The 18,231-nt window shown below is 39.6% G+C and overlaps 1 protein-coding gene across 12 annotated transcripts in view; it reads left to right on the top strand.

The window, feature by feature from the left end:
• Positions 1-18,231, top strand: part of DNM3 (dynamin 3) — a 573,184-nt gene that overhangs the window by 204,747 nt on the left and 350,206 nt on the right. For all 12 annotated transcript variants that reach the window (XM_049715524.1, XM_012532983.3, XM_049715544.1 and 9 more), the window contains exons 7-9: positions 741-883; positions 12,205-12,340; positions 15,210-15,277. In XM_049715524.1, coding sequence (XP_049571481.1) covers positions 741-883; positions 12,205-12,340; positions 15,210-15,277 — 347 coding nt within the window. The remainder of the gene's footprint in view (positions 1-740; positions 884-12,204; positions 12,341-15,209; positions 15,278-18,231) is intronic.

The following is an 18,231-nucleotide window of genomic DNA, read 5'->3' as shown; positions in this document are numbered from 1 at the left end:
CAGTTCAAGAAGGTGCTCTTTTTTTTTTCCTTTTAATTCAGACTTTCCTTAATTACACTGTAATAGAAAGAACATCAGGCAGGGAGCTAACCAGTCTGGGTTTATATCCCACCTTTGTTCTGAATGAATTGTGTCCCTCTTAGAAAATCTCTTGGAGAATTTTTTATCAGACTGAGCTTGAGGTGCCAGCAGATGACTTCAGTGGAAATGCCAAGAAGGTGGTTAGGTAGAGATATCAACAAGAAAGCTTGTGTACAAGGTGAGAGGAAACACCTGCCTGAGCTATGGAATGGAGAGGAACTTAACAGCTGATAGGTACCTCTGAGCTCCACCAGTGGTAAGCCATTTGGTCCTGAGAACTCAGGCAGCACCTGTAACTCTCCATTTCCTTCATTTGTACCACATTCTAACTTAAGGTTCCTTTCGACAAGGTAGCTGATTTGACAAATCAATCCATGTTAAGGTGTTATTAGGCAGCTTCATTAGTAACATTAGCTGCCTTTTAACAGGGTATCCCAGACGTAAAAAGATTGTCCGAGCAAGTGACTTTAGCTGAAGGAATTTTGAGCTTCGCCGTAGGGCAGTGGATGAGAGAGTTGGAGTTATCTGTCTACACAGTCAGTCTCACATGTATGTATGGCTTTTTAAGGTTTTGAATGACCTGGAAAACAGTGAAGGGCGATTTTTGTCTTATGAGTTGATCTTCAATCTGTTGTATGATTTTGTTTTGTTTTATTTAGCAACTTACCAACCACATTCGAGACACCCTACCTAACTTCAGGAACAAACTGCAGGGACAGTTGCTGTCCATAGAACACGAAGTAGAAGCCTATAAAAACTTCAGGCCAGAAGACCCCACCAGGAAGACCAAAGCATTGCTGCAGTGAGTTACCTTTCCCTTCTCTTGTTCACCATTTTAAACTAACTCTTCAGTTTTCTTTTTCCTTAGTCTATTTGTCATGCCGTTTTCTAGGTTTTTTCATAAAAGTAAAGTATATGAGTGAGGCTTTGTATATGTCATACAGTGAGCCTTGAATCTTTGTTTTCTAAAAGAATAATTGTTGATATTAATTCTACTATTATAAATTTAACCAATGCCCAATCCTATGCCCAGTTTTATATTGTGCTTTTATAATTGGATTCAGTCAATGAGCAAAACCAACAGTGATAACTCAGCAGGGTTTTTTTGCCCTTAGTCTTTAAAAGTGGGCTAAGTTCCTATAGAAAAGCAACTGTTTCTATTATTGTCACTTGTAGTTATTATATTTTTATTTCAGTCATTTCATATCATCTATCTCTGTTTATTTTTCAATGCAATGAGAACCAAGGATTTCATTAAAAAAAAAAAGTACACACAGTAAGGACACATTTAAATTATTTTTCTTTTTGGTAATGATTTTAATGTAGCCCTTTAGAAACACAAATGTGAAAACTGCCAAGTATCTTTTTACTCCTTCATGATCTTCCCATCTTATCCTTGGGTTATTAGATTTATCCCTGAGGGTTCTTGGGTTAGGATAGCAGAGTTGTTGGAGAATTGCCAGCCCCTTATGTCTTTTATCCTCATTCCTTCTTTCATCCCCTTTCAGCCTCATCTATTCTTTTATCCCTGTGCCTCAAATTGCCTCTCTCTCCACCAAAAGACCCCCACTGACCAGCTTACATTCCAGGACATCTGAAGTCCATCTCTAAAGATGATGCTTGCCACTTCTTATGGCCCCTTTCTCCCTCTGCAATCCTGTAATCAAAATACCCTTAATCTGGCATTTAAAATACACAACATAATTCCTTTTGTTTGTGGGGAAGTTTCTAAATATTCAAATTAAGTAACATATTAAATGCATTATCTTATATTCCTCCATTAAAAAAAATAATAAGATCATACGGAGGAAAGAATTTTATTCTTGGATTCATCTCTTTCCTAGTTTATCTTTTCTTTTTATTCTTGGCTTTGATTAAGCTCCTATAAAAAACTCTCTAAGTTACAGAGAAAGGAAAGCTATTTCTGTTTAGGCACTAGGTCATCATCCTAACACCCAACTGAAACTATTCTCTTTGCAAAGACTGGGTCTTGCCTCTGTAATTCTGTTGGACTCAGATTACACTTTTCCACAGCTGGTTTCTTCCCTTGTTAGGGAGCTGATTCAGCTCCTTCTTTCCTTTTTTCCTTCTTGCCTTCCTTCCTGCCTTTCTCCCTCACCCCCTTTCTTCATTACTTCCTTCTTGCCTTGCTCTCATCTCTGTGTATCCTATTTGATGGCTGGCTCTGTGCTAACTACTGGGAATTCAATAATGAATAAGATTTTAACCCTCAAAAAGTGGCCACAGTAGAGCAGTGGAAACAGACGTATAAACAACTGTGTTAAAATTTGTTAAATGCTACATTTCTGGTAAGAATAAAATGTTAAGGGAACCCAGGTAAAGAGCACTTACATGCGAGGAAGGGTGTGAATTCACAGAGAAAAAGATACTTGAATGAGACCCCGAAGTATGGGAGGAGTTTGTCAGGTGGAAGAAGGAGGTCAAGAGAATAGTGTGAACTTCGGTACAGCTTGTTCTAGTGGGCCAGGTGGCTGGGTTGTAGGATATGGGGAATGGAGGTGAATTTTCTAAAGTTACCCAATGTTTCATACCTTTCCAGGTGTTTAAAGTTAGATTAATATTAGCATATGCATGAACATAGCTACATCTAATTATATTCTAAGTTTTCTGGCCTAAATATAATTCATCCATGATTTTGATGAAAGAGAATAAAAGGTTCAGGTTTTAGGTGGTTTGAATTTTTTTCCCAATCTAACAGATTCTGAATTTGAAAGTGTTCCAGTATGTCAAAATTAGAGTTTCTAAACCTACTAATCACAAATACAAGTAGTCATTTTTTCTCTATAATATATTTCTTTGTTTTTTTACCAACTGCCTTAAGGTAATTCATTCCTTCATTGAACTTATGGAGTACCACTCGTATGCCAGGCAGGGGGAAATAAATAAAATGCATGGTCCTTGCCCTTTGGAGAGAGACTGATAGATGCACGATGGTGATGTACTCTGCTAAGTGCTATGCTGAAAATATTCTGAGAAAGCCAAGGAGGGGCCCTTCATCTGGGTGGCAATGAGTGGTGGTGGGGAATAGGGCTGTGGATCATGAAAAGTTTCCTGTAAAAACTAATGCTTGAACTGAGTCTTGAAGGACAGATAAAAATTAGCCAGACAAAGAAGCACAAGGCAGATCAGAAAGGAAAACAAGTGTAAAAGCACAGAGATTTGGTACATGTGGGGAACTGCAAATAGCTTCTTCATGGTTGGCTTGGAAGGTGAGTGGGGATGAGAAGTAAGAGATGGGGCATCCAGGGCCAGACCACGGAGAATCTTAGGTGATGGGGTAAGGAGTTGTAATTTTATTAAATTCTGAGGAGTCATTGGAAAACAAGGCTAGACCTAGTTGTAGAGGGGCATGGATGGGGAGTTAGAAATTTATATTGTTCTGGCAGAATGAGGTCTGTGATGCTGGGCCCAGGGAAGAGCGTAGCTCATGAAGTATGAGGGGGCTCAGCTGGAGCAGTTGGAACACTAGGTGATTGTAATGTCACAGGAGTTGTGGCTCATTTGACTATTATATATAAGGTTTTATTGCTTAAATTTAATTCTTAATTTAAGTATTTTAAAATACCATTTTATGGTTGCAGCTAAATGGGTGAATGCATTTAATACACAGATATTTAAAATATATATTTTATTATTATTTAAAAATTATTATTATTATTTTCTACTTGGGGGTATGTATTCAAAAGAATTGAAAGCAAAGGCTTGTACAGGTATTTGTACATTCATAGGAGCATTATTCACAATAGCCAAAGATGGAAACAACACAAATGTTCACTGATGTATGAATGGATAAACAAAACATGAGGGGTTTTTTTGTATATACATTCAATGGAGTATGCTTCAGCCCTAAAAATGAAGGAAATTCTGACACATGCTACAACGTGATGAACCTTCAAGATATTATGCTGAGTGAAATAAGCCAGACACAAAAGGACAAATACTGTATGATTCCATTCATATGAGGTACCTAGAAGAGTCAAATTCATAGAGACAGAAAGTAGAATGGTGGTTGCCAGGGGTAGGGGGAGAGGAGAATGGGGAGTTATTTTATTTTATTTTTTTTTGCTGTACGCGGGCCTCTCACTGCTGTGCCCTCTCCCGTTGGGGAGCACAGGCTCCGGACGCACAGGCTCAGCAGCCATGGCTCACGGGCCCAGCTGCTCCGCGGCATGTGGGATCTTCCCGGACCGGGGCACGAACCTGTGTCCCCTGCATCGGCAGGCGGACTCTCAACCACTGTGCCACCAGGGAAGCCCGGAGTTATTTTTTAATAGATACCAAATCTCACTTTAGGAAGGTGAAAAAGTTCTGGAGATGGATGGTGGTGATAGTTTCACAACAATGTGAATGTACTTAATGCCACTGAAATATACACCTACAAATAATAAAAATGGTAAATGTTATGTATGTTTTACAAAAACAAACAAACCAAAAATCCCTCCAAAGCAGAAACCTGATCTTCTCAATCCTCTCCTTAGGATCTTTTAATGATTTCTGTTTACAGTTAGCATGGGCTGCAAGGCCCTGCATGACCTGGCTGGTGTTTACTTTGCCAACCTCATTTTGGGAAGGAAGAAAGGGAGGTAGGGAGGGATAAAGGGAGGAATCAGAGCTGAGATTCAATCCAGGTCTCATGACTCTCAATGATATAGTCTGTCTACTGTAATTACCTGCCTCCTATATTTGTAAGTTAAACTTTATCAGCTAATTAACACCTTGGATCAAATAATTTAGCAATTGTTTTCCAATGTGATACCTTGCTGAGAATCCAGTCCTTACCTACATAATATGATAACTTTTTCATGAAGAAAGATATCCTGAGCAGGTAGCACTGGAAAATAAAAGCAGAGTGGGGAACTGCAGTCAGTTCTGATTTGTTCTAACTGGGGAAGCAGGGAAAGCTTTACAGAGGAAGGGCTGTTAGAACTCAGCAAAGCTTTAAGAAGAAGTAGAATTTCCATGGGTAAAGGATGGTAAAAAGGACACTGAAGGCAGAGGACAGCCAGAGCAAAGACAAGGAAAAATGCATGAGTGGAGAATGCCTGGGAACAGTCAGGAGGATGGAAGGGTGGAGCAGTTGTAGTGTAGACTGGAGGGGTGGGAGATGAAGCTGGGGAGGCACTTCAGGACCTAAAAGGGAGAAGGGAACTCAAAGCCATGATAAAGAAACTGAACTTTAAAAAGAAAAGGAGAGTGAGTCACTGCAGTGTAGAATCAGAGCCAAGGAACCCCAGGAGTTTTTGGTGGAGAGAAAGGGAAAGGGCAATGTCATGGGCCAAGTACCTGCACCTGAGCGTGTGGGGACTTAGGATGGGGAAAGCAGAAAGATGGGGAAGAAAGAGGAATGTCTCTTCCAGATCTATGCTCAGACAGGGAAATTAAGAGGAGGGGACCAGAGACAGGCGCTAGACAATTGTGGTACTGTTTGATGAACTCTAAAGAGTGTAGTTGGCACAGGAAACTATATTAAATATCTTGTGATAAACCATAATAGAAAAGAATATGAAAAAGAATGTGTATATATGTATAACTGAATCACTTTGCTGTACAGCAGAAATTAACACAACATTGTAACTCAACTATACTTCAATAGAATAATTTTTTTAAAAAGAGTGTAGTTCAAACCTGGAATCAAGAGACCTTAATGAAAAAAGTAACAGAGGTGGGTGGATCCTAGAGGGTTTTTTGTTGTTGTTGTTTGTTGTTGTTTTAGAAATTTCACGTAATGTCTGAAACATTTATATTAACATATTTCCATACAAATAACCCAAAGAAAGTTTAGTATTAGTTGTTCTGTTTGTTTGTTTGCTTTGTTTATACTGCAGGTTCTTGTTAGTCATCAATTTTATACACATCAGTGTGTACATGTCAATCCCAATCGCCCAATTCAGCACACCACCATCCCCACCCCACTGCGGTTTCCCCCTTTGGTGTCCATACATTTGTTCTCTACATCTGTGTCTCAACTTCTACCCTGCAAACCGGTTCATCTGTACCATTTTTCTAGGTTCCACATACATGCATTAATATATAATATTTGTTTTTCTCTTTCTGACTTACTTCACTCTGTATGACAGTCTCTAGATCCATCCACGTCTCAACAAATGACTCAGTTTTGTTCCTTTTTATGTCTGAGTAATACTCCACTGTATATATGTACCACAACATCCTTATCCATTCATCTGTCGATGGGCATTTAGGTTGCTTCCGCGACCCAGCTATTGTAAATAGTGCTGTAATGAACATTGGGGTGCATGTGTCTTTTTGAATTATGGTTTTCTCTGGGTATATGCCCAGTAGTGGGATTGCTGGGTCATATGGTAATCCTATTTTTAGATTTTTAAGGAACCTCCATACTGTTCTCCATAGTGGCTGTATCCATTTACGTTCCCACCAACAGTGCAAGAGGGTTCCCTTTTCTCCACACCCTCTCCAGCATTTGTTGTTTGTAGATTTTCTGATGATGCCCATCCTAACTGGTGTGAGGTGATACCTCATTGTAGTTTTGATTTGCATTTCTCTAATAATTAGTGATGTTGAGCAGCTTTTCATGTGCCTCTTGGCCATCTGTATGTCTTCTTTGGAGAAATGTCTATTTAGGTCTTCTGCCCATTTTTGGATTAGGATTTTTTTTTTTTAATATTGAGCTGCATGAGCTGTTTATATATTTTGGAGATTAATCCTTTGTCTGTTGATTCGTTTGCGAATATTTTCTCCCATTCTGAGGGTTGTCTTTTCGTCTTGTTTATGGTTTCCTTTGCTGTGCAAAAGCTTTGAAGTTTCATTAGGTCCCATTTGTTTATTTTTGTTTTTATTTCCATTACTCTAAGAGGTGGATCAAAAAAGATCTTGCTATGATTTACGTCAAAGAGTGTTCTTCCTATGTTTTCCTCAAACATTTTTATAGTGTCTGGACTTACATTTAGGTCTCGAATCCATTTTGAGTTTATTTTTGTGTATGGTGTTAGGGAGTGTTCTAATTTCATTCTTTTATGTGTAGCTGTCCAGTTTTCCCAGCACCACTTATTGAAGAGACTGTCTTTTCTCCATTATATATCTTTGCCTCCTTTGTCATAGATTAGTTGACCATAGGTGCGTGGGTATATCTCTGGGCTTTCTATCCTGTTCCATTGATCTATATTTCTGTTTTTGTGCCAGTACCATATTGTCTTGATTACTGTAGCTTTGTAGTATAGTTTGAAGTCAGGGAGCCTGATTCCTCCAGCTCCATTTTTTCCCCTCAAGACTGCTTGTGCTATTTGGGGTCTTTTGTGTCTCCATACAAATTTTGAGATGATTTGTTTTAGTTCTGTAAAAAATGCCATTGGTAATTTGATAGGGATTGCATTGAATCTGTAGATTGCTTTGGGTAGTAGAGTCATTTTCATAATATTGATTCTTCCAATCCAAGAACATTGTATATCTCTCCATCTGTTGGTATCATGTTTAATTTCTTTCAGCAGTGTCTTATAGTTTTCTGCATACAGGTCTTTTGTCTCCCTAAGTAGGTTTATTCCTAAGTATTTTATTCATTTTGTTGCAACGGTAAATGGGAGTGTTTCCGTAATTTCTTTTTCAGATTTTTCATCATTAGTGTATAGGAATGCAAGAGACTTCTGTGCATTAATTTTGTATCCTGCAACTTTACCAAATTCATTGATTAGCTCTAGTAGTTTTCTGGTGGCATTTTTAGGATTCTCTATATATAGTATCATGTCATCTGCAAACAGTGAGAGTTTTACTTTTTCTTTTCCAATTTGTATTCCTTTTATTTCTTCTCTGGTTGCCGTGGCTAGGACTTCCAAAACTATGTTGAATAATGGTGGTGAGAGTGGACATCCTTGTCTCTTTCCTGATCTTAGAAGAAATGCTTTCATTTTTCACCACTGAGAATGATGTTTCCTGTGGGTTTGTCGTATGTGGCCTTTATTATATTGAGGTAGGTTCCCTCTATGCCCACTTTCTGGAGAGTTTTTATCATAAATGGGTGTTGAATTTCGTCAAAAGCTTTTTCTGCATCTATTGAGATGATCATATGGTTTTTATTCTTCTATTTGTTAATATGGTGTATCACATTGATTGATTTGCGTATATTGAAGAATCATTGTATTCCTGGGATAAATCCCACTTGATCATGGTGTATGATCCTTTCCATGTGTTGTTGTATTCTGCTTGCTAGTATTTTGTTGAGGATTGTTTTTTTTTTGCGGTACGGGGGCCTCTCACTGTTGAAGCCTCTCCCATTGCGGAGCACAGGCTCTGGACGCGCAGGCTCAGTGGCCATGGCTCACGGGCCTAGCCACTCCGCGGCATGTGGGATCTTCCCGGACCGGGGCATGAACCTGTGTCCCCTGCATCGCCAGGCGGACTCTCAACCACTGCACCACCAGGGAAGCCCTTATTGAGGATTTTTGCATCTATATTCATTAGTGATATTGGTCTGTAATTTTCTTTTTTTGTAGTATCTTTGTCCTGTTTTGGTGTCAGGGTGATGGTGGCCTCAGAGAATGAGTTTGGGAGTGTTCCTTCCTCTTCTGTATTTTGGAAGAGTTTGGGAAGGTTGGGTGTTAGCTCTTCTCAAAATGTTTGATAGAATTTACCTGTGAAGCCATCTGGTCCTGGACTTCCGTTTGTTGGAAAATTTTTAATCACAGTTTCAATTTCATTGCTTGTGATTGGTCTGTTAATATTTTCTGTTTCTTCTTGGAAGTCTTGGAAGGTTATACCTTTCTAAGAATTTGTCCATTTCTTCCAGGTTGTCCATTTTATTGGCATAGAGTTGCTTGTAGTATTCTCTTAGGATGCTTTGTATTTCTGTGGTGTCTGTTGTAACTTCTCCTTTTTCATTTCTAATTTTATTGATCTGAGTACTCTCCCTCTTTTTCTAGATGAGTCTGGTTAATGGTTTCTCAATTTTGTCTATCTTCTCAAAGAACCAGCCTTTAGTTTTATTGATCTTTGCTATTGTTTTCTTTATTTCTATTTCATGTATTTCTGCTCTGATGTTTATGATTTGATTCCTTCTGCTAACTTTAGGTTTTGTTTGTTCTTCTTTCTGTAGTTCCTTTAGGTGTAAGTTTAGATTGTTTACTTGAGATTTTTCTTGTTTCTTGAGGTAGGCTTGTATAGCTATAAACTTCCCTCTTAGAACTGCTTTTGCTGCATCCCATAGGTTTTGGATTGTCGTGTTTTCATTGTCATTTGTCTCTAGGTAGTTTTTGATTTCCTCTTTGATTTCTTCAGTGATCTCTTTGTTATTTAGTAATGTATTCTTTAGCCTCCATGTGCTTGTGTTTTTTACGTTTTTTTCCCTGTAATTCATTTCTAATCTCATAGTGTTGTGGTCAGAAGAGATGCTTGATATGATTTCAGTTTTCTTAAATTTGCTGAGGATTGATTTGTGACGTAAGACATGATCTATCCTGGAGAACGTCCCATGTGCACTTGAGAAGAAAGTGTAATCTGCTGTTTTTGGATGGAATGTCCTATAAATACAAGTGAATCTATCTGGTCTATTTTGTCATTTAAATCTTGTGTTTCCTTATTAATTTTATGTCTGGATGATCTGTCCATTGGTGTAAGTGAGGTGTTAAAGTCCCCCACTATTATTGTGTTAGTGTTGATTTCCTCTTTTATAGCTGTTAGCAGTTGCCTTATGTATTGAGATGCTCCTATGTTGGGGGCATATATATTTATAATTGTTATATCTTCTTCTTGGATTGATCCCTTGATCATTACGTAGTGTCCTTCCTTGTCTCTTGTAACATTCTTTATTATAAAGTCTATGTTATCTGATATGAGTATAGCTACTCCAGCTTTCTTTTGATTTCCATTTGCATAGAATATCTTTTTCCATCCCTTCACTTACAGTCTGTATGTGTCCCTAGGTCTGAAGTGAGTCTCTTGTAGACAGCATATATATGGATCTTGTTTTTGTATCCATTCAGCAAGCCTGTGTGTTTTCGGTGGAGCATTTAATCCATTCACGTTTAAGGTAATTATCCATATGTATGTTCCTATGACCATTTTCTTAATTGTTTTGGTTTGTTTTTGTAGATCCTTTTCTTCTGTTATATTTCCCACTTAGAGAAGTTCCATTAGCATTTGTTGTAAAGCCGGTTTGGCGGTGCTGAATTCTCTTAGCCTTTGCTTGTCTGTAAAGCTTTTGATTTCCCCATCGAATCTGAGTGAGATCCTTGCCGGGTAGAGTAATCTTGGTTGTACGTTCTTCCTTTTCATCACTTTAAGTATATCATGCCACTCCCTTCTGGCTTGTAGAGTTTCTGCTGAGAAATCAACTGTTAACCTTACAGGAGTTCCCTTGTATGTTATTTGTCGTTTTTTCCCTTGCTGCTTCCAATAATTTTTCTTTGTCTTTAATTTTTGTCAATTTGATTACTATGTGTCTCAGTGTGTTTCTCCTTTGGTTTATCCTGTATGGGACTCGCTGCGCTTCCTGGACTTGTGTGGCTATTTCCTTTCCCACGTTAGGGAAGTTTTTGACTGTAATCTCTTCACATATTTTCTTGGGTCCTTCCTCTCTCTGTTCTCCTTCTGGGATCCCTATAATGTGAATGTTGTTGCATTTAATGTTGTCTCAGAGGTCTCTTAGTCTGTCTTCATTTCTTTTCATCCTTTTTTCTTTATTCTGTTTCACAGCAGTGAGTTCCACCATTCTGTCTTCCAGGTCACTTATCCATTCTTCTGCCTCAGTTAGTCTCTATTGATTCCTTCTAGTGTATTTTTCATTTCAGTTATTGTATTGTTCATCTCTGTTTGTTTGTTCTTTCATTCTTCTAGGTCTTTGTTAAACATTTCTTGCATCTTCTCGATCTTTGCCTCCATTCTTTCTCCGAGGTCCTGGATCATCTTCACTATCATTATTCTGAATTCTTTTTATGGAAGGTTGCCTATCTCCACTTCATTTAGTTGTTTTTCTGTGGTTTTATCTTGTTCCTTCCTCTGGTACATAGCCCTCTGCCTTTTCATCTTGTCTATCTTTCTGTGAATGTGGTTTTTGTTCCACAGGCTGCAGGACTGTAGTTCTTCTTGCTTCTCCTCTCTGCCCTCTGGTGGATGAGTCTATCTAAGAGACTTGATGGGAGGGACTGGTGGTGGGTAGAGCTGGCTGTTGCTCTGGTGGGCAGAGCTCAGTAAAACTTTAATCCACTTGTCTGCTGATGGGTGGGGCTGGGTTTCCTCCCTGTTAGTTGTTTGGCCTGAGGCAACCCAACACTGGAGCCTACCTGGGCTCCTTGGTGGGGCTAATGACAGACTCTGGGAGGGCTCACACCAAGGAGTCCTTCCGAGAACTTCTGCTGCCAGTGTTCTTGTCCCCACAGTGAGCCACTGCCACCCCCCACCTCTGCAGGAGACCCCTCCAACATTAGCAGGTAGGTCTGGTTCAGTCTTCCCTGGGGTCAGTGCTCCTTCCCCTGGGCCCCGATGTGCACAGTACTTTGTGTTTGCCCTCCAAGAGTGGAGTCTCTGTTTCCCCCAGTCCTGTCAAAGTCCTGCAATCAATTCCCACTAGGCTTCAAAGTCTGATTCTCTAGGAATTCCTCCTCCTGTTGCCGGACCCCCAGGTTGGGAAGCCTGACTTGGGGCTCAGAACCTTCACTCCAGTGGGTGGACTTCTGTGGTATAAATGTTCTCCAGTCTGTGAGTCACCCACCCAGCCATTATGGGATTTGATTTTACTGTGATTGCGCCCCTCCTACCGTCTCCTTGTGGCTTTTCCTTGTCTTTGGATGGTGGGGTATGTTTTCAGCTGAGTTCCAGTGTCTTCCTGTCGATGATTGTCCAGCAGCTAGTTGTGATTCTGGTGTTCTCGCAAGAGGGAGTGAGAGCACATCCTTCTACTCAGCCATCTTGGTTCCTTACTTTTAAAATATATATTTTAAATTAAATGTCTGAAATAAATCTTAGTAACGTGTATTTCATATAGTTACATTTTGAGTAATGAATAGAGTGCAATGTTAATTCTGCCAGTAGGTGCCGCTAAGAACACCAGGAAAAGAATTGCTAACCATAGCAAATTAAAATGAAAAATGCGAAACCTTGTAACTTTAACTTGAATTTATTTCTCTTTCACAATTATAGGATGGTTCAGCAATTCGCTGTGGACTTTGAGAAGAGAATTGAAGGGTCAGGGGATCAAGTAGATACCCTGGAGCTCTCAGGGGGTGCTAAAATCAATCGTATTTTCCATGAACGTTTTCCTTTTGAGATAGTAAAGGTTTGTACCAAATGTTATTTTTCCTTTTGTTTCATTTCATTTCTGTATTCTGTTCTACATAACTTTTCATCAAATGTTATATGAGTGGTAAGTGGTTTTCTTTAAACAAAGGCTCCATACTCAGGTAATGAGATTTAGGAGAGAAGTTATTTTCTTACTGATGGTTCTGATTTTATTTAATGGGATCTAATGATATTTCAATAATTCAACAATGACTAATTGGTTTATTTGTTGTCTAGTTAATTTAAAAATATTTCTTGAGGGCTTCCCTGGTGGCGCAGAGGTTGAGAATCCACCTGCCAAGGCAGGGGACATGGGTTCGAGCCCTGGTCCGGGAAGATCCCACATGCCACGGAGCAACTAAGCCCGTGCTCCACAACTACTGAGCCTGCGCTCTAGAGCCCGCGAGCCACAACTACTGAGCCCACGTGCCACAACTACTGAAGCCCACGCGCCTAGAGCCCGTGCTCCACAAGAGAAGCCACTGCAATGAGAAGCCACGCACCACAACGAAGAGTAGCCCCTGCTCGCCACAACTAGAGAAAGCCCACACGCAGCAACGAAGACCCAACACAGCCAAAAATAAATAAATAAATATTTAAAAAAATATATATATATTTCTTGAGTACCTACTGTGTACCAGTGGTCTACATGCCAGGGATCAAGACAGAGATACTGTCTGGTGGGAAAAGACAGAAAATTAACAAATAAAAAAGGAAAAAAGTATCAAGTATTATTATGTAATATAATATGAGAGAAAGGGGAGTTGCATAAGCCACTTTTTTTTTGGTCAAGCGTAAGAGCTAACATTTATTTAAAATTTTTTTATGGAATATCAATTTATTGGATTATATAAGATGAAAAAAATTAAAGACTAATAATCAGAAACTGTTCACATAAGAACGTAATTAAAAAAGTAGAATATAAGTGTAAGCACATTGGAATTAACATTTTGTGAAAAATACAAATGATAAAACTTGGTAGATAACTCAGGCACTACCAGGAAACAATTATCCGTAGTTCCCCATTGGCTAAGCCAGTTTTGATGGAATATTCAGACAAGGTCTCTCTGACTACGGGGCCTTTAAAGCATGACCTGAATGGCATGAAGAGGCTACCTGTAAGTATCTGGAAGAAGAAGGTTGTTCAAGGCAGGAAGCCAAGGACAAAGCCCTAGAACAAGCACCTGTATAGCAGGTGAGGAACAGCTGAGGCTGGGGTAGAGCTGATGAATGGGTCGGGGGGAAGAAAATGAATTCAGAGGAAGGAAGTGCCCAGTTTACACAGGACTTTCTGTGTTGCTGTGAAGTGTTTACATTTAACAATGGAAAGTTAAGGGAGAGTTTTAAGGATTTGGCTGGTGATTTTAAAAGAACACTGTGTGGGTTGGATTGTAAAGGGGCAAGAGTGGACTGAGGGAGACAAGGTGAGTTAAACAGTAGGGCCAGAGCAGGGGTGGATCCATTTTCTGTGGGGCCTGAAGCCTATACAATTTTGGGGAACCCTTGAAGGAGAAGAATACAAAATTATAAACACAGACACATGTCTTGGAAGGAGCTTATGCAAGGGAGAAGTCTTGAAACTTAAACTTCTTTAGCTTTATAGTAAAAATGCCTCAGAAGAGAGGCTTGAGAGAAGTGGATGGATTTGTGATTTTGGAGGTAGAGTCAATGGGGGTTGGATTGATATGGGAGATGCAAAAAAGAGAAGATTCAAGATGACTCCCAAGGTTTTGGCTGGCACAGTTGAGAAAGTGTTAGTGCCCATCAGATGAGGGGAACTGAGGGAAAGTTCAGTGTGGAAGTATGAATCAAGAGTTTTGTTTTGGTTATGTTCAGTTTGAAATGCCCAATAGGCAGCTAGGTAGTTTTAGGGACTATTTTACTTGCCTCACATACAGAGGCGGGTGCTTATTTCTTGATGTGGGAGGCAGATGGGTAAATAGACAATTTCATTAAAATGTGCTAGGTAAAGTGACAAACTTCACCACAGGGTGCTATGGAAACAAGGCCCACGGACATGAATCCCAGCCTGACTGTGTAAAGGAGCCTGGCTTCTGAGCTGACTTAAGAAGGATGAGCAGCTAGTTAAGCAGGAAGAGGTGGGATTAGTAGAAGGAGAGGTTGTTCCAGACAGAAAGGGAGGAATGGTAAAGGCTGAGCTGTGGAACTAAAGCAGTTCATTGCTCTATGGCATAAAGTGTGAGGGGGAAAATGGACAGATAATGAGGCTGGAGAGGCCAAATCTCAAAAGTTAGGGGCTGAATCAAATGTTCTCTTGATGTCCCTTCCAGGTCTAAGCTCTATGACACTTTGATCCTACTTCCAAGTAAATTTAAGATACCTAGAACTTATGGGAAATTTTTATACAGTATTCTATCCTGTGTTGGATTGGCAAAATATTATTAATTTCCTCTTTTAAAGAGGCTTTGAACTCAGGTGGTTAAAATGGCCAGGGAGAAAAGACAGCCATTGTTAATCTCAGCACAGCTGGACTGCTATTGTACATCAGGTGACACTCTTATTTATGCATTCATATATGAATACATTTACTATATTCAGCAAAAGAATGAAGAATTATATATTCAAATGAATAGCCAGATTTATGTCCAGAAGTCATCCTTTATGCACAGCACTCCTTATCTATAATAGAGTTAAAATCCGCTACACTAAAACTCCCAGAAATCCCTAATGTTCTGTGTGTGTTGCCTTGAACTTTATATAAACAGATGTTTTGACCATCTGGGTTTAGGTTAGGAAAGACATGAGTCTTTATTAATAATGGAGTCAAGTTATTCTCATTTTTTAATATTCAACGATATTATTATTCAAAGGAATTGTCATAACTGTGGCTCATTTTGCATCTGCAGATGGAGTTCAATGAGAAAGAACTGCGAAGAGAAATAAGCTATGCAATCAAAAACATACATGGTATCAGGCAAGTGCTTCACATTTTCCTTGTCTTCAGTTCAAGCTACTAAAAAAAGTTAATGTTTATGAATGGCTAGTGAAGTAGCCTTTTCATCATCTGAGCAGAGTAGAATATAGAGGTGGGAGTAAGAAATAGGAAATCCTCGTTTGGATTCAATGGTAATTTCTAGTATTGGCATACTGTCTGTTTACAGTTAAAAAAACAAAAACCCTTTCTGCCCTCACAGCACTGTGCTCTGAACAATCAGGGATTTACTGATGAACAAGACCTTGTTCTTCAGGGCTCTGTATTTCAGGGACAGAGGCCAGACTTGCTCATAAGTGATCATTACTTACACAGAGACCAAATAGATTAATTTTGGCTGGATTTATGGAGCAAGATTGGGAAAGATTAATGAAGGTGGTTGCTTTAGAGTCACACCTTCCCTGTTTTGAGAACAAGAATGATTTCAGCAAGCAAAGGTGTCTGTGTGGATACATGTGCTTGTGTGTGTGTGTTTGTCTGTTTGTGTGTGTATGGGGTAGGTGGCAATGCAATGAGGTGTGAGAGGAGGGAGATTGTTGAGGCTGGAGGAGAAAACAGGGGGCTTAAAGTGGAGGGAGTAATGTGAGCAAAGGCATGGAGGTGGCAAAAGGCAGCACGTATTCGTGGAGCAGGAAGCCATACATTTGGACTGGAGTTAGGAATGTAGACAGGAGAGCGGAGGGACATGAGGCTGGGAGGAGAACTTGTACCTGAATTCACCCTTGTATGAAGTGGGATTATTTTCATTTACTTTCATTACAGAAATAAATGATAAAAAATAAATGAATTGATAAAAATAATTGATTAAAAAAATGGATTTAAAACACACATTTCTTGAGTTCATGTATAGAGGGCTAAATACAATGTAATGGAGCATATGTTAAACTGAGGCATCCTGAATTCAAGGTAAGAAAACAGGTTGCCTACTTCATGATCATCTTACATGAAGGAGGGATCCCCAGTCCATTGGCCGGTTGTATCTCAGCTTTTGCAATAGGGCCAACTTTAGACTATTTTGGAAACAGAGGCTGAGAGAGCAAAACTTGACCCTGAGTGTGCATGTGATGGGTGATTTTCCAAAGGAGTTATGACATTTGAAGTATCTATCCTTACAAAATTTAGAAAATCTCCTCTACAAGTCTCAAATAGTATGGGCAAATATGCATTCACAAAGTGAAAAGGAGACAACATCTATAACCACATCCAATGTTTTTTTCTTAACCTTCAACAGGGTTTCTAGTTCCCTATTAATTCTATTCCCTGTCCGTCAAATCCAGAATACATTTGGTACAGAAACTATGTCTTGCTCTTTAGCTGGGCAGAGCTAGTATGTGAACATACAGATCTGATAAATGCAGTGGAACCAAATTACGTTTTGTGGGGGGGGGGTGGGTCATAAAGTATTTTACTTAATCAAATACAGTAGTTTTACTTGGCTTTTAAAACTCCTTACCAGTTACATTTTCGTTGAATGTAACTGCAAAAGCTCAGTAATTCAGGATTGTAGATTTCTGATTTACATGCATACCAACAGAAGAGATTGGTTGTTACTATTATTCTGGAGTTCATTTGCCTATAAGATGATAAGAAGTGCACAATGTCCTGAGTATAAGACATATTAATGGTGTGATTATTTATGCCCTTAAATACACTTAATTTGAAGAGTTTTGTTCCCAACTGATTCTGTTAGATATTTGAATAATAGAAAGCATCTTTGCCCACTGGGGACCCACCTTATGGTCCTTCTTCATTCTGCTAACACTGAGTGCCAATGATGAGCAAGGGATCCCTCCTTGTGGGGAAAACAAAGATAAAGACAATAATGACTCTCCCTACCAGTGTAGTAACAGGACTAAAATATGTGCTCAGACTACTGTAGTGCAAAGTAGGACGCTGGGATTCAGAGAAGGAAGACCTAGTCAGCGGCAGGACTGGAGGAGGCGAGCTGTAGGAAGTGGTTATTTTTGGTCTGGTCTTTGAAGCACAGGTGGGATTTGGACAGGCTGAAATTGTGGGAAAGGTGAAATGAACATCATACATGAAGGAAAAGACATAAAATATTAGTATGAATATGTTTGTGGAAGGGCAAATGGTCTGGTTTGGCTGAAACATAGCATGCATGAAAGGAAGGAGGAAAATAACCTCAAAGGAAGATTAGGGACAGACGGGGGAAAATTTTTAATGTCAGACTAAACAACGTGGATTTTATTCTGTATCCAAAGTGGAGAAATTACAATTACAATATAATATGATTACTACAGTACAATTAGAAATGGAGGTGGGCACAGGGTGCTAAGTAAATAAGAAGGGACATAGAATAAGGCTGCTAAAATGGAAGTGTTAAAGAAATCTCCCAGGGCTTCCCTGGTGGCGCAGTGGTTGAGAGTCCGCCTGCCGGTGCAGGGGACACGGGTTCGTGCCCGGATTCGGGAAGATCCCACATGCTGCGGAGCGACTGGGCCCGTGAGCCATGGCCGCTGAGCCTGCGCGTCCGGAGCCTGTGCTCAGCAACGGGAGAGGCCACAACAGTGAGAGGCCCGTGTATCGCAAAAAAAAAAAAAAAAAAAAAAGAATTCTCCCAAAAGAGGTACCATAAGACTGAGTGTTTCAGGAAGAGAAGGTAACCAAATAAGGGGGAGGGAGGAGGGTCTAGGATGGGGAGGATCAACCACCAACATCTGGAGCCTGCACGTCTTTGGGCATGGCATATGTCAGGGCTCAGGATCCCTCTTATTGTAGCTTTTCTCCATTGACCTTTTGTTTAAATATGAGTAATCATTTTTTACTTTTTTATGAAACACGCACACATGCATACACATACCTGCTTTCCTGTGCTTCTGTACAGCATGAGAAAAGCATTGTTATGACATCAATTTGAATTAATTCCATCCAAATGAAAAGATACTTGCTACTTTGGTTATTGTTTGTCATTTTTG

Source organism: Orcinus orca, chromosome 1 (genome assembly GCF_937001465.1).
Source record: "Orcinus orca chromosome 1, mOrcOrc1.1, whole genome shotgun sequence".
NCBI classification, from domain to species: domain Eukaryota; kingdom Metazoa; phylum Chordata; class Mammalia; order Artiodactyla; family Delphinidae; genus Orcinus; species Orcinus orca.
Note: the sequence above shows the minus strand (reverse complement) of the source record. Positions and strands in the feature narration are given on the sequence as shown.